At 36.5% G+C, this 22,979-nt stretch overlaps 3 protein-coding genes across 3 annotated transcripts; all 3 read left to right on the plus strand.

Annotated features, from left to right (window-relative positions):
* Nucleotides 1-3: 3 nt before the first annotated feature.
* On the plus strand, nucleotides 4-5,308 carry LOC132133231 (AP-3 complex subunit sigma-2). The gene is made up of 6 exons (XM_059546018.1): nucleotides 4-191; nucleotides 546-637; nucleotides 2,318-2,429; nucleotides 2,794-2,865; nucleotides 4,057-4,164; nucleotides 4,833-5,308. Exons 1-6 carry the CDS (start codon nucleotides 123-125, stop codon nucleotides 4,956-4,958), a joined length of 579 nt encoding a protein of 192 aa, XP_059402001.1. The 5' UTR covers nucleotides 4-122; the 3' UTR covers nucleotides 4,959-5,308.
* A 1,701-nt stretch (nucleotides 5,309-7,009) lies between these two features.
* Nucleotides 7,010-14,734, plus strand: LOC132133581 (aminopeptidase N-like). The gene is made up of 20 exons (XM_059546469.1): nucleotides 7,010-7,602; nucleotides 7,684-7,826; nucleotides 9,675-9,811; nucleotides 9,960-10,086; nucleotides 10,230-10,384; nucleotides 10,515-10,628; nucleotides 10,732-10,875; nucleotides 10,958-11,023; nucleotides 11,132-11,197; nucleotides 11,287-11,459; nucleotides 12,091-12,167; nucleotides 12,625-12,758; nucleotides 12,881-12,936; nucleotides 13,020-13,167; nucleotides 13,247-13,335; nucleotides 13,422-13,532; nucleotides 13,633-13,800; nucleotides 13,887-14,027; nucleotides 14,132-14,213; nucleotides 14,321-14,734. Exons 1-20 carry the CDS (start codon nucleotides 7,022-7,024, stop codon nucleotides 14,468-14,470), a joined length of 2,862 nt encoding a protein of 953 aa, XP_059402452.1. The 5' UTR covers nucleotides 7,010-7,021; the 3' UTR covers nucleotides 14,471-14,734.
* Nucleotides 14,735-15,465: 731 nt separating this feature from the next.
* Nucleotides 15,466-21,494, plus strand: LOC132133583 (aminopeptidase N). Its single transcript, XM_059546471.1, has 20 exons — nucleotides 15,466-16,148; nucleotides 16,588-16,730; nucleotides 16,985-17,118; nucleotides 17,256-17,382; nucleotides 17,471-17,625; nucleotides 17,728-17,841; nucleotides 18,277-18,420; nucleotides 18,498-18,563; nucleotides 18,731-18,796; nucleotides 18,966-19,138; nucleotides 19,235-19,311; nucleotides 19,421-19,554; nucleotides 19,655-19,710; nucleotides 19,831-19,978; nucleotides 20,104-20,195; nucleotides 20,328-20,438; nucleotides 20,566-20,733; nucleotides 20,822-20,962; nucleotides 21,071-21,152; nucleotides 21,289-21,494. The coding sequence occupies exons 1-20, from the start codon at nucleotides 15,619-15,621 to the stop codon at nucleotides 21,439-21,441; spliced, it is 2,814 nt and encodes a 937-aa protein (XP_059402454.1). The 5' UTR covers nucleotides 15,466-15,618; the 3' UTR covers nucleotides 21,442-21,494.
* The last annotated feature ends 1,485 nt before the right edge of the window (nucleotides 21,495-22,979 follow it).

The following is a 22,979-nucleotide window of genomic DNA, read 5'->3' on the forward strand; positions in this document are numbered from 1 at the left end:
GACTTTTATAATAGAAAAGGGAAGGACACGGAAGTACTTTAAGTCGTTCTTTATTGACCAGCTGAAGCTTAGCTAAAAACATAAAAACCTGGTAAACACATAAAAATAGTCAAACGGAAAGGATGATCAAGGCTATTCTCATTTTTAACAACCATGGGAAGCCCAGGCTCATCAGATTCTATCAATATTTTGTAAGATAAGCGCATAAAAGACACTTTAACTGCATTTGCCAGCTATTGCCAGTCTTACTATTTAGACACTAACGTTACTAGCAGATTAATTCATTTATTTGTCTTTTATTCAATATTTCATAGTTGAACATACAGCATTATGCAGTATAATTTTGTTTATTGCTTATTATATGTGTATAAACTAATCTACATAAGCGTAATAATCTGTATTTTATTTTCATAATAGTCATTTTTATATAATGTTTAACCATTAGTGTTTCATTTGCTCCACTGTATATTTTATTATGAGTTAATGTGAAAATCCAATGTGAAAAAGTAATTTACAACAACTGATGATGTTTTTATTTTTCACAGGCAGAAGACATGCAACAACAGATCATTAGGGAGACCTTTCACCTGGTATCTAAAAGAGACGACAATGTTTGCAATTTTCTGGAGGGTGGAAGGTGACAGAAGGGTTTCTGCATAATAATGTTACTCATTAGGGTTTACTGTTACAATTGTTACCTGCATCTCTATATCTAGGACGGTATAAAGATGTATGCTCTGTACAGGTGCATCTAAAAATATTTGAATATCATGGAAAAGCTCTTTATTTTTTGTAATTTATTTAAAAAAAGCAAACTTTCTTATATTCTAGATTAATTTCACACAAACTTAAATATTTCAAGAGTTTTTTCTGTTTGTTTTAATTCTGATGGTTACGACTTACAGCTTAGAAAAATATAAAATTCGGTATCTAAAAAAATTAGAATATTCTATTTTGAGCTTGATTAGTTGGGTTATTGCTTGATTACACTGGGTACCTCTTGGGCTAGTTTAGAACATGCAACCACAATAATGGGAAGGACTACTGACTTGACAGTTGTCCAGAAGACAATCATCAACATCCTCCACAAGGAGTGTCAGCCACAGAAGTTCATTGCTGAAAGGGCTGGCTGTTCACAGAGTGCTGTATCTAAATATATTCATAGAAAGTTGACTGGAAGGAGAAAGTGTGGTAGGAAAAGGTGCACAAGCAACAGGGGTGACCACAACCTTGGGAAGATTGTCAGGAAAAGCAGATTCAAGAACTTGCGAGAGCTTCACAAGCAGTGGACTGAAGCCAGAGTCAGCTCATCAAGAGTCACCACACTCAGACGTCTTCAGGACAAGGGCTACAGCTGTCACATTCCTAGAACCAAGCCACTCCTGAACCAGAAAAAAAAAACGTCAGAAGCAATTCACTTGAGGTAAGGAGAAAAAGAACTGGACTGTTGCTCAATGGTCCACAGTCCTGTTTTTAGATGAATATAAATTTAGCATTTCATTTGGAAATCAAGGTCTGGAGTCTGGAGGAAGACTGGGGACGCACAGAATCCAAAGTCCAGTGTGAAGTTTCTGAACTCAGTGATGATTTGGGGAGCTGGTGTTGGTCCATTGAGTTTGATCTAGTCCAAAGTCAGTGCAGCCATCTACCAGGAGATTTTGGATTACTTTTTGCTTCCATCTGCTGACCTGCTTTATGGAGATGTTGATTTCATTTTGCAGCAGGACTTTAGCACCTGTCCACAGTGCCAAAATCACTTCCAAGTGGTTTGATTACCATGATATTACTGTGCTTGATTGGCCAGCCAACTCACCTGACCTGAACCTCACAGAGAGTCTGTGGGGTATTGTGAAGAGGAAGATACCGTAAGTAATATCTGACAAACAATACAGAGGAACGGAAGGCTGCTATCAAAGCAACCTGGGCTTCAATAACGCCTCAGCAGTGCCACAGACTGATCGCCTCCATGCCACACTTCATTGAAGCAGTAATTCATGCAAAAGTAGCCCCAACCAAGTATTGAGTGCCTAATTAAACCTGCTTTGGAGATCCTGAACATTTCTGTTTTGTAAATCTTCGTTTTTTTGAGATACTGAATTTTTTATTTTCCTAAGCTATAAACCATAACTATCAGAATTAAAACTAAGAAACTCTTAAAATATTTCTGTTTGTGTGCAATGAATCTATAATATAAGAAAGTTATATTTTTTTAATTAAATTACAAAAAATAAAGACATTTTCCATGATATTCACATTTTTTGAGATGCACCTGTATATCTCAGAAGTGATTTACTCTAGTTTCGCTCTTCACTTGTAGTTTGATCGGAGGCTCTGACTACAAGCTGATCTACAGACACTATGCCACCCTGTACTTTGTGTTTTGTGTGGACTCATCAGAGAGTGAGCTGGGGATTCTTGATCTCATACAGGTGAACATACTCATTTATCTCATATTGCATTCAGGTATTAACGGTTTTTGAAGATATACATAAAGACAAGGCAGAGTTTTAAACACTTGTTTTAGTGCAATGGTTGTTTGACATATCAGGATGCTTTAGTCATCACTAGACCATACTAATTCTATATTACCTTTAGTATTTCCATTTGATACAATGGGAATGCCTTACTACTTTTTTGCATGAGTAGTTAATTTGCTTCTTTTTGTGTGTGTGTGTGTGTGTGTGTGTGTGTGTGTGTGTGTGTGTGTGTAACCTGAAACATTACACGAGTATTTTAAAATGTAGCTGAAAGAACATGTTTGTATTCACAGTTGTGTATACTTTTTTCATGCAGGTCTTTGTGGAAACCCTGGACAAATGCTTTGAGAACGTGTGTGAACTGGACTTAATTTTTCACATGGATAAGGTCCGTTTTTAGCAGTTATTATCGTTAACTAAAACAAAAATTAAAAAACTTAAACAATAAAAAAGTCGCTTGAAATAAAATAAATGTTAACTGAAATAAAAAATAAAAACCAGCAAGGCATCATTTCAAAATGTTTAATAAAATAAAAAAACTAAATAAACATAACACACTTACTATTAACTACTTTAAAACGGAAATAAAGAACTAATTCAAAACACTAATAAAAACCATAATAGTATATTGTGATACTAAAATAACACTTGTTTGTGATGTTCCTTTCATAATGACGCATAGAACTTCTTACCTCCTTAGTTACCAAAATGTGCTCTTTGTTGCTGTTAAATGTTCATCAGGGCATGAATAATTGGGGGTGATCATAATTCAATCCAGCATATAAGGGAAAGTTTATATGAAAGCCATTATACTTTCTGATAACTGCCTGTTGGATAATGGCACCACTGTAAAATCTGATCATGACACAAGTGTGCACTACAGTGCTTTTGTTAGTTATCTAATCAGTAATAATGTTTTATGATGGGAAGGAATTACTTGTAAATGGCAATGTATGGCTTTATGGTAACATGTTTCTGAGTGAGCCATGTGTAACATGTTTGCTAATGCGCATCAGTAGTCTTGTGCTTGTGTGTATTTTTAGGGTTATAGTCCAGTCTCAGTTTAATGCTCTGATTTATCGGCTGAGCTGTTTGTGTAAAAGTAATGAGTTTCCGATGAATCACATTTTCCATTCGATTCAGAAACAAATGATTCCTATGAAGCAGTTATTTTAGTACATTAAATCATACAGTATAACTAGATTAATGAATTAAATGAATCAAATTATTAAAGTATTAATGAATCAAACCGTACTGTGTAACCAGAATACTCAGATTCACAAATAAATTACTTTTTTTTTTTTTAGAGAACCAAAACCAGTGTGATTCAGGACCTAATGATTTTCTGAACTGATTCTTTTCATTTAAGATGACGCCAGTGATAAAATGTTTTACTTTTTATAAATATTTACTAATAAAATACCCTAATGAAACCGAATCAAATCAATATCAGAATCAGATTGGGAAATGTGTTTTGTTACTCAGGCCTAGGTCTTGATTTGTTAATCATTATTGTATTTTGTAAGTTACTACTGAAAAACAAGGGTTTGAAGGTTGAAGGTTTTGTTGTTTATTCCAGGTTCATTACATTCTCCAGGAAGTTGTCATGGGCGGGATGGTTCTGGAAACTAACATGAATGAAATAGTCGCTCAAGTCGAGCTTCAGAACAGAATGGAGAAATCAGAGGTGAGTTCACATTAACAGAGTAACCGGTATTAACTCCAGTTTATTCAGACATCTTATAGATTCGTTATTGTTGCCCAATCCAAACAGGAAGGGACATTTTCAAATAGTGTTCTGTGATACATACATGCTATTTTTTGTTTTATTTTTTTAAACAATCCGGTTAAATATTATTGTACACATTAAAAGGGCCTTGGGAATGTTTGTAGAAAACATGAACGATATCTCAAAAGACATTTTACATTAGTCTTGTTCAGCATCACTTTCCTGTTTCTGCAAATCGTTTGGTTGTATCAAAGATGGAAGGCCTAATTTGATATCATATAATGGTGAAAGGTGTCTGGGCCCATATCGGTGATTCACAGTCACTGTGTTCCTGATATTACACACACAGCTGATATAACATTAGACACACTCTTATGTACACATGGAAGGGATCAAAATGAGGAAATGTTACATAAGAGGATACAACACCCATTAAAGAGAATCGAAGCAACATCCATCCACAATATTTGGTTAAATACTGTAGAAATGGGATGGTGGTGGTTAATAAACTCTACTGTACTTTGTACTTTGACACTAAAATGCAGTGTTTAACTGACTGACTGGCTCGGTCACTAGTAGGTTTTCTTATATGAATTCAGTTTTGTGTGTGATTTTTTTTCCCGCAGGGTGGTCTGTCTGCAGCACCAGCACGAGCTGTTTCTGCGGTGAAAAATATGAACCTCCCTGAAATACCCCGGAACATTAATATCGGGGACATCAATATAAAAGTTCCCAGCCTCTCCCCATTTTGAGTTTGCATGACTAATCGTTGTGGTTTTTTGTTGCCATTGTGTGTTGACATTTATTGCCAGATACTGTAGATATTGCCATTTATGGACTTACGACTGACCATCACCTGAGGACTCTTAAAAGTCTGATGCACACTACAGGGTCCAATCATTTGTAATGTACCTTTTTAATTTCAGACTTTGGTTTGTTGACAAACTGTTTTCAGTTTTGATTATAGTGTTTTGTCTGTGATGTAGCAAAATTCCACAATACTGTACTAACATGTCATTAATGCCAACAGACCAACTACTAATGTTATGCATTAATAATTTATATTACATGTCATTAAAAATATGTTTTTGTCCAAACTCAAGTCTTACATTGTTTTTAGTTTTTTTTTATTACTATTAATTCAAACAGAACTGAAATAAAGGGTTCTTCAAGGTTGTAAATATCTTATGGCTACATTGTATTTTGGAGATAAGTCTTAACTAGATTCCTGAACTTCTTCACATTTCCAAAACACAAAACGTGATATTTGATCTTGTCATTTACTCCTTGACATTTCATGTTAAATGTTCAACATTTTACTGTCACAAAGATCTGCAGTGTAACCAGTTCACAGGGCGAGGTCTGTTTCATGTGACAGTACGTCAGCAAATGTTTGACAAATTATGGTTGAATTGATGGTTTCACCATGAGTTTGCAGTGTTATAAAATAAACTTTATTGCATTTTTAGGAGGTCCTCAAAGATGGGATCAACAAAAATGAGTTACATTCAACTTAAAAATGATAGCTTATCTAGAAGCCTCAGTTACTATTTGTCATCTTTAAAGATAACGATCAAAGTTCAAGAGCCATCAGATGACATCTGAAGTCATCAACTATCTCTTCTGACTGCTGAATATTTAGCAAGACTTCATATTAGTCAACTTATAAAACAAGATGATTTTCATAGAAAGGGGAATTATTGACACAAATTTCAAATGATTTTCAATGGTCGCTTGGTTAAATAATCTTTTATTTGACAGTTTTTAGAACATCCAACTTCAAAGTTTTGCTTGACGACCACAGAAGAGAGGCTTACAAGTTCATTTGTAACTAATCCCGTCCTTTGCTCCTTTGTTAACAGTTCAAACTGTACAGTTGTATGACAGTGACATTTCGTTATCCTTTAACAGTTATGCCACTAATTAGATGTCTGTACCAGAAGTTACACAAACGGATGCTTCTGAGGCCATTGTTCTTCTTTGTAAAGTGCATGTTTATGTCAGTTCACTTCTCTTTCAGAATGACACCATAGCATGTGATTCTGAGTGGGGCATCTAATTCAAAATCAAATGAAAAAGAATAGATCCCACGGGTGATCTTCACTAATATTTTGTTTAAATCTACATGTATAACATTTCTTTATTCATGTTTTAATATGCAAAAATGGCTATATATCCAGAAAATATATTTATACAAATGTATTATGCATATGCACTAATCAGCCACAACATTAAAACCACCTGCCTAATATAGACTCCACAAGACCTCTGAATGTGTCTGGCACCAAGAGATTAGCAGCAGATCCTTCAGGTCCTGCGAGGTGGGGCCAGTACATCCCATAGATGCTCATTCGTTTTGAGCCAAGGCACAACACCTTGACATTTTTCTTATTTTCCTCAAACCATTCCTGAACCCATATTGCATTGTGCCAAAGTCTGGTACCTCTCTGACCTCACTGCAACAATCTTCAGGTAGGTGATGTGTGTCAAAATAACATCCACATGAATGCCAGGACCCAAGGTTTTCCTATAGAACATTACAGAAAATCATAACACTGTCTCTGCCAGCCTGCCTTCTTCCCATAATGCCTTAATTGTATTTAAAAACAGAATATATGGCCATACCACATTCTGATAACCCTGGTTTCAGTGACCCCCTGAAACTCTGAGGTTCTAGATGCCCTCTTGTACACTGGAGCTGTGCTGAGTTAATGGATGAACCATTCATTCATGTGGGAGGAGAATCTTCCCATGCCTTAAATAAAAGGTTGAGCAGATGACAGTTTCACTCCTCTCATCCTGTCATTGCCGAAGCATGGGAAAGGGTTTCTACATCAGTAAAACTGTCGGGGTAGTAGGGATTGTGTTAGGCGCTGGAGCGCTAGCCACAATTATTGCTCTCTCGGTGGTCTACTCCCAAGAGAAGTCCAAGAATGAGAATGAGGTTAAACCCACAGGTGCAGTAACGACATCAGTTCCAACAACTGCACCATCCAATGAACCATGGGACCAGTGGCGCCTTCCTCAGACTCTTAGTCCACAAACCTACAATGTCACTCTGTGGCCACGGCTCGAGCCAGATCCAACCCTACTCTACATCTTCACAGGGATGTCCAGCGTGGTCTTCAGATGTGTGGAAAAGACAAACCTCATCCTCATTCACTCCAATAAGCTGAACATGACAAAGCAACCCACCTTGACGGCACTTGGAAGCAAGCCAGCTCCTACCATTGAATCAATTGTGATGCACACAAAAACGCAGTATATGGCAATCCATCTGAAAGAAGAATTGACTGCTGGGGAAAGCTACGAGCTCTACACAGAATTTGTAGGCGAGCTTGCAGATGACTTGGGAGGCTTCTACCGAAGTGAATACTATGAGAATGGAGTGAAGAAGTAAGAAGTTGATTCATCTTGTCAATTCCTCCTATTCTAAAAAATGTCTTTCATATATAGTTAAATCTTGTTGTTCTTTAGAGTGGTCGCCACAACCCAGATGCAGGCAACAGATGCCAGGAAGGCTTTCCCTTGCTTTGATGAACCTGCAATGAAAGCGGTATTCCACATCACTCTTTACCATGATCCAGCAACCGTAGCCCTCTCCAATGGTGTTGTGTTAGGTAAACAAACACTTTATTCTGTACAGGAGTAGTGTTGGGGAAACTATTTTGAAAGTGTAGCTTGCTAAATTAATCATAATATGAAAAAGTTAAAATACAGTGAAGTTACTGCTTTGAAAAAGTAGTTAGTAATACTAACAGCTACAAACAAAAAGTAGCTACACTTAAGTAACTCAATGGGACCAGATATCTTTATATTTATAAAATATAATGGTTATACATTAATGGATATGAATGGGTAAATTATATCATATAATAAATTATATGCAAGTTAGAAAGTTTTTGGCTTAAAAACAGCAATGTACTGTTTGGTTGCCCTACAAAGCTACTCGTTTGATAAAGTAGTTTACTTCTGATGAATAAGTTTGCTTAAAGGGTTAGTTCACCCAAAAATGAAAATTATGTCATTAATGACCTCATGTCGTTCTAAACCCGTAAGACCTCTGTTCATCTTCGGAATACAGTTTAAGATATTTTAGATTTAGTCCGAGAGCTTTCTGTCCCTCCATTGAAAGTGTGTGTACGGTATACAGTCCATGTCCAGAAAGGTAAGAAAAATATCACAAAGTAGTCCATGTGACATCAGAGGGTCAGTTAGAATTTTTTGAAGCATCGAAAATACATTTTGGACTAAAAACTACGACTTTATTCAGCATTGTCTTCTCCTCCGGGTCTGTTGTGAGGGAATTCAAAACACTGCAGTTTAGTGATATCCGGTTCACGAACGAATCACTCGATGTAACCGGATCTTTTTGAATCAGTTCACCAAATCGAACTGAATCATTTGAAATGGTTCACATCTCCCATAAGCATTAATCCATAAATGACTTAAGCTATTAACTTTTTTAATGTGGCTTACACTCCCTCTGAGTTCAAACAAACCAATATCCCGGAGTAATTCATTTACTCAAACAGTACACTGACTGAACTGATGTTAAGAGAGAACTGAAGATGAACGCAGAGCCGAGCCAGATAACGAATGAAAGATTTACTCGTTCGCGTACCGGATATCACTACACTGCAGTGAACGCGCTCACAACAGACCCGGAAGAGAAGACAGTGCTGAATAAAGTTGTAGTTTTTGCTATTTTTGAACCAAAATGTATTTTCGATGCTTCAAATTATTCCAACTGACCCTCTGATGTCACATGGACTACTTTGAAGATGTTTTTATTACCTTTCTGGACATGGACAGTATACATCCATCCATCGTCTTCCGCTTATCCGGGGCCGGGTCGCGGGGGCAGCAGTCTAAGCAGAGAACCCCAGACTTCCCTCTCCCTAGACACTTCCTCCAGCTCTTCTGGGGGGACAACGAGGCGTTCCCAGGCCAGCCGGGAGACATAGTCTCTCCAGCGTGTCCTAGGTCTTCCCCGTGGTCTCCACGACAGACGACAGACCGCCACGACAGACCGGTACATCAACCGCATTACTGCAGAAGCTGCACCGATCCGTCTGTCAATCTCTCGTTCCATCCTTCCCTCACTCGTGAACAAGACCCCAAGATACTTAAACTCCTCCACTTGAGGCAGGAACTCTCCACCAACCTGAAGAGGGCAAGCCACCCTTTTCCGACTGAGGAAAAAAAAGGGTGGCTTGCCCTCTTCAGGTATACCGTACATACATTTTCAATGGAGGGACAGAAAGCTCTCGGACTGAATCTAAAATATATTAAACTGTGTTCCGAAGATGAACAGAGGTCTTACAGGTTTGGAACGAGATGAGGGTGAGTCATTAATGACATAATTTTAATATTTGGGTAAACTAACTCTTTAATTCCTTCAAACTGACTTGAAGAAAATTCAGTGTTCAATGGTTCATCATTCAGTGTCTCTTTTTGACTTTCAGATGAGGTTAACATTACAGTGGATGGCACTCTTGTAACCAGAACAACATTTGCGGCCACAAAAGTCATGTCGACATATTTGTTGGCATTTATTGTCAGCGATTTCGGCTTCATTGAACAAAACATTGATAAACTGCAGGTAACTTATCTTTTCAGAGGATCTTCAGACACAATTTCACCAATTTAATAATTAAACCTACAGCCCTAAGCCCTACCTAATTTAGCAAAGATTAGAAAACAGCATGTTCATCTACTAAAACACAACATTCTATAACTGATACAAACAGATTCGAATTTTTGCCCGTCAAGAAGCCATAAATGCAGGACAAGGGGATTATGCACTCAAAGTGACTGGACCAATTCTCAAATTCTTTGAGGACTATTACAGTGTCCCCTATCCGCTGCCCAAATCAGGTAAGAACCTATGATATGACATATTTTATGAGGAAAATAAATCGTTTTATTATCGAAATGATGATTTAAGTAAGATTAGGTTAATAGTTCAAACTTTTAGGCCATTTTTAGAAGTTTAACTCATTTCTCAAAATATTGCACAGATCAAATCGCTCTGCCAGATTTCAACGCTGGTGCAATGGAAAACTGGGGCTTAATCACATACAGAGAGACAGCCCTGCTGTATGATAAAGAAATATCCTCAAATGGAAACAAAGAGAGAATTGTTACTGTTATCGCCCATGAACTTGCCCATCAGGTATAATCAGAAGTCCCTTTTATCAGTTTGAACCCTAAATGGGAAATGCTTTACAGAAGTTATTATTATCAACTTCTCTACTATAAAGTTTATAACCCCTGCAAATTACCATCTTCCTCTTTCTTATTAGTGGTTTGGAAACCTTGTGACTCTCAGGTGGTGGAATGACCTTTGGCTCAATGAAGGTTTTGCATCTTATGTAGAATATCTTGGAGCAGATAAAGCTGAGCCGAATTGGAACATTGTGAGTGTCTGAAGCAAAAGCGACAGCGTTAAACTGTAAATGCTACAAGCTATCACAAAAAGATGGTGAAATCATAACTGACTCTTCTATGTCTATCCTCCAGAAAGATTTGATCGTTCTTAATGACGTGCACCGAGTGTTTGCCATAGATGCACTGGCCTCATCTCACCCCTTGTCATCTAAAGAAGAGGAGATCCAAAGACCAGCGCAAATCAGCGAAGTTTTTGATACGATTTCCTACAGTAAGGTAAAGTGGGAAATGTTTGCTACCTTGTCTATAATGTCTAATAATGAAGAACATTCACACTAGATGCAGTCTCTTCCTCTAGGGGGCATCAGTACTTAGGATGTTATCAGATTTTCTAACTGAGACAGTGTTTACCCAAGGCCTCACGGTAAAAACCCTTTGTACACTATTCCTTGTTGTACTGTACAATAAAAATTAAATATGCTTTTGCAATGGAGAATGCTTTTTTACATTCACAATCCTTTTTTTTAAACAGACTTACCTGAATCATTTTGAATTCAACAACACAGTGTATACAGACCTTTGGCACCATCTTCAACAGGTATGTTTCAATTAAACAATGCTGTTCAATCATGACGTTATCAAAAACTAAATCCCACAGAAAACATGCTCAGATATGAAATGTTATAGGCTGTGGACCGCACCGGCACCAGTCTTCCCAAAACTGTGCAAGAGATTATGGACCGCTGGGTTCTTCAAATGGGTTTCCCCGTGGTCACTATTGACACTACAACTGGCCAGATCACACAGGAGCACTTCCTCCTGGACCCTGAATCTAAACCAAACAGGACATCAGAATTTAAGTATGTAAAAAAGTATTTTGAAAGAATTGACAGTCTAATAGATAATTAAAGTCTACTTCATATGAAACTGAAGTAGCGGGACATCTTTTCTTCTATATTGTGACATATATTTAAGTAAAACAGACAATCAAAAAAGAAAAAAACATAGGAAGATAGGATGGGGACTTGATTCTATCAAGTCAAGTCACCTTTATTTATAGCGCTTTAAACAAAATACATTGCGTCAAAGCAACTGAACAACATTCATTAGGAAACCAGTGTATCAATAATGCTAAAAATCTATGCAAAAATATCAATCAGCTGTTGATTGGATGGAGAAGATTAGCTTAATGTGAGATTGCAGTCGATTATAAGAAATAGTAGGGTTTAAACAGACTAAATGATTGGAGAAGTCTAACATACATCACCAGAGGGAAGTTTGTAGTCTCACCAGAAGATTGAGACAATAACAAGATTTTCTTAATTAAATATATGCACTAATGAATTGTTCAAAATTAGATCAATAATAGACTTTATTTTATAATGAATTCTCTTTACATACCGACTTATTAAATATATCCTACTTAAGAATGAATCACAAAGTTCTGCTGAAATGTGGAATTACTATATCACAATATGCTTCATTTTTCAGTTATGAGTGGTTTGTACCAATTTCATGGACAAAGAAAGACGCAGCAAAGCCCCTATATTGGCTGCTAAAGAAAACCGGTGAGTTTTAAGATGGCAGTGAAAATAACAATCACAGTTAAATTTACTGTGGATGAGATAAATCAACCAAAAATGATCATTCTGTCTTTACGTATCCATGTCATTCCAAATCCTTATGACTTTGTTTCATACAATGAGAGTGAATGGAGACTTAGGGCTATTAAGCTTCAAAAAAGCAAAATAAAAGCATTACATACTATTTGTATACCATATTGCAAAACTTCTGAAAGCATGCGATATATAAAAATGACATAACTATTAAAAAAAAAATAAAGCATTCTACTAAATTTATTCATGTTCCACAGAGAAAAGAAAGCCATGATGATGACAGATTTTTTATGTTTTAGATAACTTTGCATGTGATTATATGCTCAAATGATCATTCATTAGTAATACAGGACAATACTGTACTTTCTTTAACAAATTCATGTGTTCCTGCTCTACATTTCTAATTTAGACCAATCGAATGACATGAAAATAAGTGCTGATGAGTGGGTTCTGGCCAATATCAATGTGACAGGATACTACAGGGTCAACTATGATAATAATAACTGGGAACTCTTACTTAATGTACTCCAGAATTCAAGACAGGTAAAAAGAATTACATTTATGAAATTAGAAGGTAATATTGTTGAAGATAATTAGAGCAAGATTTGGATTGTTTTTTTCAGCATAATAATCAATGACAATCTTTTTAATTTGATTTAATTTAGAGCATTCCAGTTATTAACCGGGCACAGTTAATTGATGATGCTTTTAACTTGGCCAAGTAAGATCTGAACTTCTTTTTTATAAAGTTATTAGTGTAATTTCAGCCAGTCCAAATGCTCAATAGCATTTTTCCCTTTACAGAGCAGGAATTGTTGAAACGACATTGGCTCTAAAAACCACACTGTTCCTAAATTCGGAAACTGAGTACATGCCGTGGGAGGCTGCTCTCGATAACCTGGACTACTTTTACCTCATGTTTGATCGCACAGAGGTGTACGGCCCCATGCAGGTAAGTTTGTCTCTGAATATTTCATAATGTCAGTGCAACTCAGCTTGAATTCTAACATCACATTTTTTCATACCTGCAGAAGTACGTTGGAGGAAAGGTGAAAGCTCTGTTTGATTACTTCAAAAGGATAACAAATTGGGAGGATGTGCCTGATGGACACACTGACCAGTAAGTCATGTATAGAGTAACGACAATAAATGCTCAGATTTGCTCTCAAACAACTATTTATTGTATTCATGTATTTGTATCTGTAGGTACAATCAGATAAATGCACTTAGAATTGCCTGCAGCACTGGAAATGAAGAATGTAAGACTCTTATCAAAACATGGTTCCAACAGTGGATGGCCAATCCAAATGTCAACCCGTGAGTTTCACTCAGTAGAAATCTTAGAGAGTATGTGATTATGTTTCCATGAGTGCATCATAGTTAAAATGTATGACTATGTATAATTGATCTGCTTCAGTATTAAGGCCAACTTGAGGTCCACGGTGTACTGCAGTGCCATTGCAGCAGGTGGTGAGAAGGAGTGGAACTTTGCTTGGGAGATGTTTGGAAATGCTACTATTGCTTCAGAGAAAGACAAACTGAGAGCTGCAATGGCATGTGCCACCGAGCCGTGGTTACTGAACAGGTGAGCTCACTGCAGGTTAATGCTGACAAATGCATACAGTTCTCATTGTATTTAGCTAAAGACATGTGCTTCAATTTAAATTGTAGGTATCTAAAATACACTTTGGATCCAGAGAAAATTCGGAAACAAGATGCCACCTCTACCATCATCTACATTGCAAGCAATGTGGTTGGCCAAGCTTTGGCCTGGGATTTTGTTAGAGCCAACTGGGAGTACATTTTCAAACAGTAAGATTTTTTTTTGTGTGTGTGTGGCTTATGATTATATTTGCTTAAAAATACAGATAGCCGGTTTTTAAAAATGCACATCCACTGCTTTTATTCCTCATTAGGTATGGAGGTGGATCTTTCTCTTTCTCCAATCTGATCAATGGTGTCACAAAGAGATTCTCAACTCAGTTTGAATTGCAACAGGTATGCGATCTTCCCCGGGCTTGCTTTATTTATTTGGCTGTCATCTTGTACAGCAGATACTTACATTTGAATGTTTCTTAATCTAATGTCCTGTTTTAAAAACACAGCTGATACAGTTCAAAGATGACAACGCTCAAATTGGTTTTGGTTCAGGGACCCTTGCTATTCAACAATCCATCGAGAGGACTAATGCCAACATCAAATGGGTCGAAAAGAACCAAAAAGCAGTCTTAGATTGGTTCAGAAATAACTCATAAGACCATCATAACTCTGAAAGATGCACATACTGTAGTTTGTTGTTGTTGAACACTGGGACATTCTTTTGCTTGGCCTAGATGAGCATTAAGGAAAATGATTATTTATTATGGATGACGTTCTAAATCCAAATATATTCCAGAGCAACTTTCTTCCTATGATGATGTACAGTATATAAATATCTTTCTGTAAGGCGTGCTTTATAATTGTCTGTTTTCCCTTTTCTTTTTTTGTAAAAAAATTAATTGTATAATGATAAAATAATTTAGAATAAAACAGAACGGAATATGCAAACAGTACAGAACTGTTCTTTATTTATCATATTAATATTTTGTCTAATGAAAATAAAAACCTCAATCCATGAACTAAATTGTATTTTTCTATCAGCTATTTTCAACTTCTGTACTTTATGTAACAGGATCCTACGGATGGTAAATAATCTTTTTTGTAATTCTTTTTTAGTATACATTATTTTTATATTGTGAATATGTATCTTTAATTACATTGTCATTTGAACAAATGGTCAGTAAATAACCTTGTCTCAAGAAACCTATTGAAAAACAGTTTCACAAGTTCATCATTGGAATTTCAGACAAAAAAAAAAAAAAAGAACTCGCAGTTCGGTGAGGAAGTCAGTTGTTAAATCTGTAACAACTCTAGATGATTGACCGATGAACTAATAAGACTAGAGTGATTTCCAGGCTGTTTTGTGAATCTTTCAGACTAACTCATTAAAAAGAACCAGTTCATGAGAATCATCAATCTTGGTCTGTTTATAAGGTATAATTTCAGAATATGGCCTAATAAAACTAATAAAAACATAAACAGTTACACTGACTGAAAACATTTTGGATTACATTAGATCATTTCATTGCTGTGATCCTGCTGTGCTTGTTTTTCTGAGCTTTTTTCCCACGAGTCTCAGTGTTACAATCTACTAAAGAGTAATGGCTGCATAAACATGTCAAGGAAGACACATGCCTTAATATATTATGTTAGTCCACCTCAACTTATCAGTTTACTTTCACTGGCTAGTCTCAGTGTTAATGGATGAGCCATTACACACTTTGGGAGGAGAAAAGATTGGAAGAATAAATAAAATGCCATCACGGTTTGGTCTAATCTTTGCTGGCCTGTGGTGAAGGGGAACATGGTGAGAATCCATTTTAGTGCAATGTGTGTTGGATGCTCTTTCCTGGGGATGGCATCACTGGCCACCATTGTTGGGTTGTGGACCGTTCAACTCCTTCCTTCTACAGGTTCTCCTGCTGAGCCCTGGAACGAGCAACGTCTACCAGCCGCTCTGGTTCCAGTCTACTACAACATCACGCTCTGGCCTCGACTCCAGCAGAACATTCACAGCCTCTTTGTATTCACTGGAAATTCCAGCGTGGTCTTCAAATGTCTGTTGGAGACCGATCTTATCCTCATTCATGCCAATAAGCTGAACCTGACCTCAATAGATGGACATCTGGCCAAACTCTCTGCGCTTGGTACCTCAGTAGCGCCTTCAATTCAGAAAACTTGGATGCAGGAGACGACGCAGTATCTTGTCATACATTTAAAGAGCAAGCTGAAAGATGGAGAGCTCTATGAGCTTTACACAGAGTTTGTGGGAGAACTTGCAGATGACCTGGCAGGGTTCTACCGAAGTGAATATGAGGAGAACGGAGAGAAAAAGTAAGTTCAACTATCATTTTTAAGATGAACACAGATCTTCAATAAAACCAGCCAGGAACTCTTATAGATGAAAAATCTGAACTATCAAGATCAGCATCAAGGCTATTGCAGTTGGCAGGTCACATGTTTGCTTGATAATTCTCTTGGCAGCTTTATGTTTGTTCAACCTTTGTACCATCATATAAACATGGAAGATTACTTAATGGATCCATAAAGCATTTTTTTATGTGTGTGTTTGGGCATTACACAATATCCACAAGATTTTTCAGGTGTACGCGTTTCAATCATCATGTTAGCATTGTTTGGACAGAGAAAATACATACTGTTTCCCAAAATGGCATACTAATAACCAAGCACTTATTTTATGGTCTGTACTGTACCTACCATTGGCATTACGAGCACTGTATCTTTGTGATATAACAGTAATTACTTCCTCCAGGATAGTAGCCACCAGTCAGATGCATCCCACACATGCTCGCAAGACCTTTCCATGTTTCGATGAGCCTGCAATGAGAGCGGTTTTCTACATCACTCTCATCCACGACAGAGGAACCGTGGCCCTGTCGAATGGAATGGAAATCGGTCAGTTCTACCAAGAACAGTTTCTTTTCACACCTGTTGACCATTTTAAGTAACGTAATGTGAACTAGAAAATGGATTTCTATAAATCGGGGTCCCTAGGGCAACTGTATAAAAAAAAATTCAGACAAAAAAAAAACAACTAAAAAGTCTGTCTGCTTTCTAAAGAGAAGTTGGAAATCATCAGATAGATAGATACTCTAGATAGATAGATAAATAAAAAATAATCTAATTTACTGCTTGTTTTCCTTATTCAGAGAAAGCTGACACTGTTGTTGATGGACAACCTGTTACGGTGACAACATTTGAACCCACAAAGAACATGTCCTCCTATCTATTGGCACTGGTTGTCAGTGACTATACAAATGTTACATCAGCAAATGACACTTTGGTATGACCATTATTCGTCTTTCATGAGCTGTACGGCTGTTTTAAAAGATAAAAATCTCACATTTATTGACCACAAAGTATGCCTTACAGCATATTTACTCATGGTGCTTATGACTAAATGATGTTTGCTCTGAACAGATACGAATATGGGCCCGTAAGAAAGCCATCGAAGACGGCCATGGTGATTATGCCCTGAGTATAACTGGGCCAATACTCAAGTTTTTTGAAAACTATTACAGTGTACCATATCCACTTTCAAAATCAGGTATGTTTACACATCCAAATCATCTCTTGGAGATTATTGCCTGGGGTAAAAAATAATAAGCAAGCATTTTTAATTCTCGACCTTGAAGACCAGATTGCCCTGCCTGATTTTTACTTTGGGGCGATGGAGAATTGGGGTCTGGTGACGTACAGGGAGACAAACCTTCTATATGATCCAGTCATCTCCTCCAATGCAAACAAAGAGAGAACGGCCACCATTATAGCCCATGAACTGGCACACATGGTACTCTCATTTATAAAAATATGATATATAACGTTAATAGTTTTAAATAACTATAAAATGTGTAAAATAATCATATTATGACTTGTTTGTGTTCTTGGTCAGTGGTTTGGCAACCTTGTGACTCTAAAGTGGTGGAATGAAGTTTGGTTAAATGAAGGTTTCGCGTCTTATGTATCATATCTTGGTGCAGACTTTGCTGAACCGTCCTGGAAAGTGGTGAGTGTTCACAAACTAATGAACTTTTAATGACTTTACTGCACCTTCCAATGGTTGGTCAACTAAAACAACATTTACCAGTCATTAACTTTAATTTACATCTTTTAAAGTGTACTTTGTGTTATTCCATTAAACAAATGTCATGTTCATATGACAAAACAGGTGTTTAGTCATTAAATATTTGAAGTAAACACGTATACTACTACCTTCGCCCACACGTCTTGGTTTCTGTGACTTGACTCCACACTATAAGAATAAATTAAATAAATTCCCGCGTCGCTTACGTCACGTAGGATTTGGAAAAAAATATATAGAAAAAAAAACTAATTATAAGAAATCAACATTGTATTCATTCGAAAATATTTAGACAAAAAAAAACATTTATTTGCACTCTATCGTAATTATTATTGTCTTTCTCAATTATCGCTCTCACAGAAAGACTTGATCATCCTTAAAGACGTACACCGTGCTTTTGCTGTGGATGCTCTGGCCTCATCCCATCCCCTGTCTTCGAAGGAGGAAGATATTATAAAACCAGAGCAGATCACCGAGCAGTTTGATACAATCTCCTACAGCAAGGTGCTGTACGTTCGATAACCTTCACTTTAAAATCCACTGATTATTACTAGTATCAAACTCTTTTCTCTAACCTGCAGGGGGCGTCGGTGTTGAGAATGCTGTCAGACTTCCTAACCGAGTCTGTGTTCGTGCAAGGACTAAATGTGAGCAAATTACAACACAGTCACTTTACACCATATATATATATATATATATATATATATATATATATATATATATATATATATATATATATATATATATATATATATATATATATATATATATTGTTTTGAATCTGCTATATTTCTGATATTTTTCTCTCTAAAAGACATATCTCACCATGTTCGCCTATCAAAATACAGTCGGTGAGGATCTGTGGAACCACCTTCAAACTGTGAGTTGCATCAGAAATAAAAACCTGTAATCTCATACTAATTATAAACAGGTAAATTATTTGATTAATATTTAGGCCTACCACAAATGACTAAATCCCAACTAACTCAAAAAGTGTGTCAGCACTTCCATCTAGTGGTTGAATAATCGCTCTCATTTACCACATCTAGGCTGTTGATGAGACTGGAACAGTTCTTCCATTAAGTGTCAAAAAAATCATGGACCGCTGGGTTCTTCAAATGGGCTTCCCGGTGGTCTTGATCAACACTACGACAGGCCAGGTCTCTCAGATGCACTTCCTTCTGGATCCTGAGTCTTCATTACTGAGGCAGTCTCCATTCAAGTAGGTCTAAATGCATCCTTAAAGCTACCTGAGCAGACTGTGTTGTTTTTAGATCAGTTTGTTTTTAGTGTTATGTCTATTTTTCTGATTTTAAAGTTATGAATGGATTGTACCCATCAACTGGATGAAGGCAGAGGTGGAACAGTCACGCTTTTGGCTCACAGAAAAAAACAGTAGGAACACAAAATAAGTTTTATGGTGTCATTTGGAACAAGCTCATCATTTTTATGCATGCATTTTAAAGTAATAAATAGGTTAACATGATTGTCTTATCATATGCAGCTTTTCACTCTGATATGAGGGCAAGTGGAAATGAATGGGTGCTGGTGAATCTGAACATCACTGGATATTACAGAGTGAACTATGACAATGAGAACTGGGAGCGTCTTCTGGATCAACTGACAGAGAACCATAAGGTAAAGACACAGACATGTGATTGAAATCACAGACCCAGTTTTAATTAATAAGGAAAAATATTACACTACAATTATCACTTTTTTGTTTATTTTATTAAAGGTCATTCCAGTCATCAACAGAGCTCAGATAGTGGATGATGCATTTAATCTTGCGAGGTAAAAAAAAAAACATAAAGAGAATTGGGGTACAATTTATTTAGATATATAATTTAATTTATTTGTACAAGCACATTTGAATTAAATCAGTTGCATACTTTATTATAACTCTTTTTCAAGGGCAAAGATAATTCCTGTCACTCTAGCCCTAAAAACTACAAAGTACTTATCTGAAGAACGAGAATACATGCCATGGCAGTCTGCGCTCAACAACCTGGATTATTTTTACCTCATGTTTACACAAACTGATGTCTATGAACTTTTACAGGTCTGCTCTAATACTTCTTATTTATTAGCATTTGAAACCTATAACCTTATTTTTCTTTGAATAATATGTATGTTGATTTCAAAGTAGTAGTAATATGAATTTATCAGTTTTTGTTGTTGTTGTAGAACTACACCAGGAAGCAGGTGACCCCCCTTTTTGAACATTTTAAGACTGTTACCGAAGATTGGTCCCATGTGCCCACTGGCCATACAGACCAGTAAGTGATCCATGACTATTTTTGTAATCAATAATAAAATCTCAAAATGTTGTTCTAATGAACCTATCTTCTTTGTCGGGGTAAGTCATAATTGGCATGTATATATATATTTTTTTTTTTCCCCTTGTGTAGGTACAATCAAGTTAATGCCATTAGATTTGCCTGCAGCACTGGTGTAGATGAGTGTAAAAATCTCACTAAAGGCTGGTACAGACAGTGGATGGACCAAACAAACCACAACCCGTGAGTTTACCCATGCATTAGAGCGCTCAGTATTTTGGTCTTCTAGCCAAGCAATCCAATGTGATATACTGCAGGAAAAACAATCAGTCCACATTATTACATATATCTAATTCAGATATTTTTTCAGAATTCACCCCAATTTAAGGTCTGCAGTGTACTGCAGTGCTATTGCCTCAGGTGGCACTGACGAGTGGGACTTTGGCTGGCTGATGTTTAAGAACGCCACCATCGGAATAGAAGCCGATAAACTCATGTCAGCCCTGGCTTGTGCAAAAGATACCACACTTTTAGAAAGGTTTGAAATATATTGTTCTTTGGGAACAAATAGCATCTTTTCAAAGGAATAACATTAGATATTTTCATTTGAATTGTCATAAATATAGGTACCTTGGATACACGTTTGACGCATCGATGATCCGTAAACAGGACGCTTCCTCTGTCATTGTGTATATATCCAGCAACCCGGATGGCCGGACATTGGCTTGGGATTTTTTCAGGAAGAACTGGGTGTATATGTTCACAGAGTGAGCTTTATGAACAACACAAATCCTCATATACAAGATAACTGCAACATTTTAATGAATTGAAATAAATGCAGTTATGTGATGAACAGAATTCATTTGTGTCCCTAGGTACGGTGTGGGGTCTTTTAACTTTGCCAGCCTTATAAGTGGCATAACCAAAACATTTTCAACTGAATCAGAACTTGAGCAGGTGTGTATTTTCTATAGGTACACAATTAATGCTATAACATTTTGCCAACTGAAACTCTGAACAGGTTGAACAGGTTACTTGTCTAATTAATTTGTTTTGTTTTTTTGTCCCGTCCTATCTTTCAATTTGTGAAAAGCTTCTGCAGTTTAAGAGAGACAATTCAGAGATCGGCTTTGGATCAGGGACTGCAGCTCTGGAGCAGGCCATCGAGAAGACCAAAGCCAATATAAAATGGGTGGCCGAAAACCAGAGAGAAATCTCAGACTGGCTGATGGCTGAATCTGTTTAAAATCCACAAAGACAAAACTATGTCCTTTGCGTATGCGTGTAATTATAAAGAAATACATTGCATAACCAGGTGGGCAGTGTATATAAATAAAAAATAAAAAATATATATGTTTATGATGTTAATTTTGATTGTTACATTTTGATTTGTTCTGTAATCAAATACATACTCTGATGAACCACAAAATGGTCATACTGCACTCTACTCTTCTGTTGTATAATATGAAAATAAACTTAACATCTAAAATATTTCTATGAAGAACCTAACATTGTTGCTGACATCATTTTGTATACTTTTTAATACATACTAAGCTATTTTTTTTTTTGCTTAAATATAGGACGTTATATTCTCTGTAGTCTCTGTAGAAAGTTACAGTATTGTAAAATAAAAGTATTGTCTATCGTTGCTATGTTAATATTTTGTACAGTAGAATAATGACAGATACAGAACATATGCAAATTGTAGGCTAACAATGAATGGAATGCGGAAAACAATGCATGCTGATTCAGAGAAGAAAATCAGTAAACAAAGTATAACTTGTTACTTTTTAAAAGATACTAGATGAATAATGTGCAGATAATTTTCAATAACATGAGGGGACTGAGATAATGCAGAGCAAATGGATAGAATCATTGTGTTATGTTCACTTTTACCTCTAACATCTGCTTCAGATGGTAAGTTTCAAAAAGATCAGATCGCCAAAATCTCTAGAGATTATAACGCTTTGTCGGATATTATCTCCTTTCTGATCTTCATAGTGTATAACTTCAGCATGAAACTTAAAGTCATTGTCAAGGTATTCAAGACTCATATGTTTTAACCCTTTTGCGTTGTTGGGGACGTTTTCGTCCACTAGGGGGTAAAGTTGAGTCTTATTTTGGCCACAACTTTCTCTATGTTTGAGCTAATGGAATAATTTTTGGTGACAAATCTTATTTTGACCCATATTTTGGGAACATGCAAATTTTGCAAATTTTAAAAAACTCAACGTTACACTGTGGGCAAATTCACTACCCTTTTGTTATGTTCGTGGATGAAAACATCCACTAAATTAAACTGCTGTAAAAATGTATCAGCTAAATATTTTTTTTTCAATTTTTTTTTTGTTGCATAAATCTATTAATCAACCTCAGTCCTGATCAAAACTACCAAATGTTTAAAAATGTTAACTCTTTAATTACCAAGTTCATAAATGATGTCACTGATTTGAGAAAAACACACACAAAATTACATATTTTCTACGGTGCCCGTAAGGGTACTTGTTCGGTTTACTTAGTTTTGTCGTTTTTTTGCCACGAAATAATAACTCGTGGGAACGTGATAATATGTCATGGCCACGAGATATTAATTTGTGGGAACGTCACATTATGTCGTGGCCATGAAATCATTTTGTCGAGATTCTATGTTGAGGGAACAACATCCATTTTTCGTGGCCACAACGTCTTATGTTGAGGGAACGACATGTTTTCCTCGTGGCCACGAGTTTAATGTGTAAACAAACCTGCGTGACCATAGCAACCCAAGATTATCAGAGATGGATT

The sequence above is a fragment of the Carassius carassius genome, chromosome 50 (genome assembly GCF_963082965.1).
Source record: "Carassius carassius chromosome 50, fCarCar2.1, whole genome shotgun sequence".
NCBI lineage: Eukaryota > Metazoa > Chordata > Actinopteri > Cypriniformes > Cyprinidae > Carassius > Carassius carassius.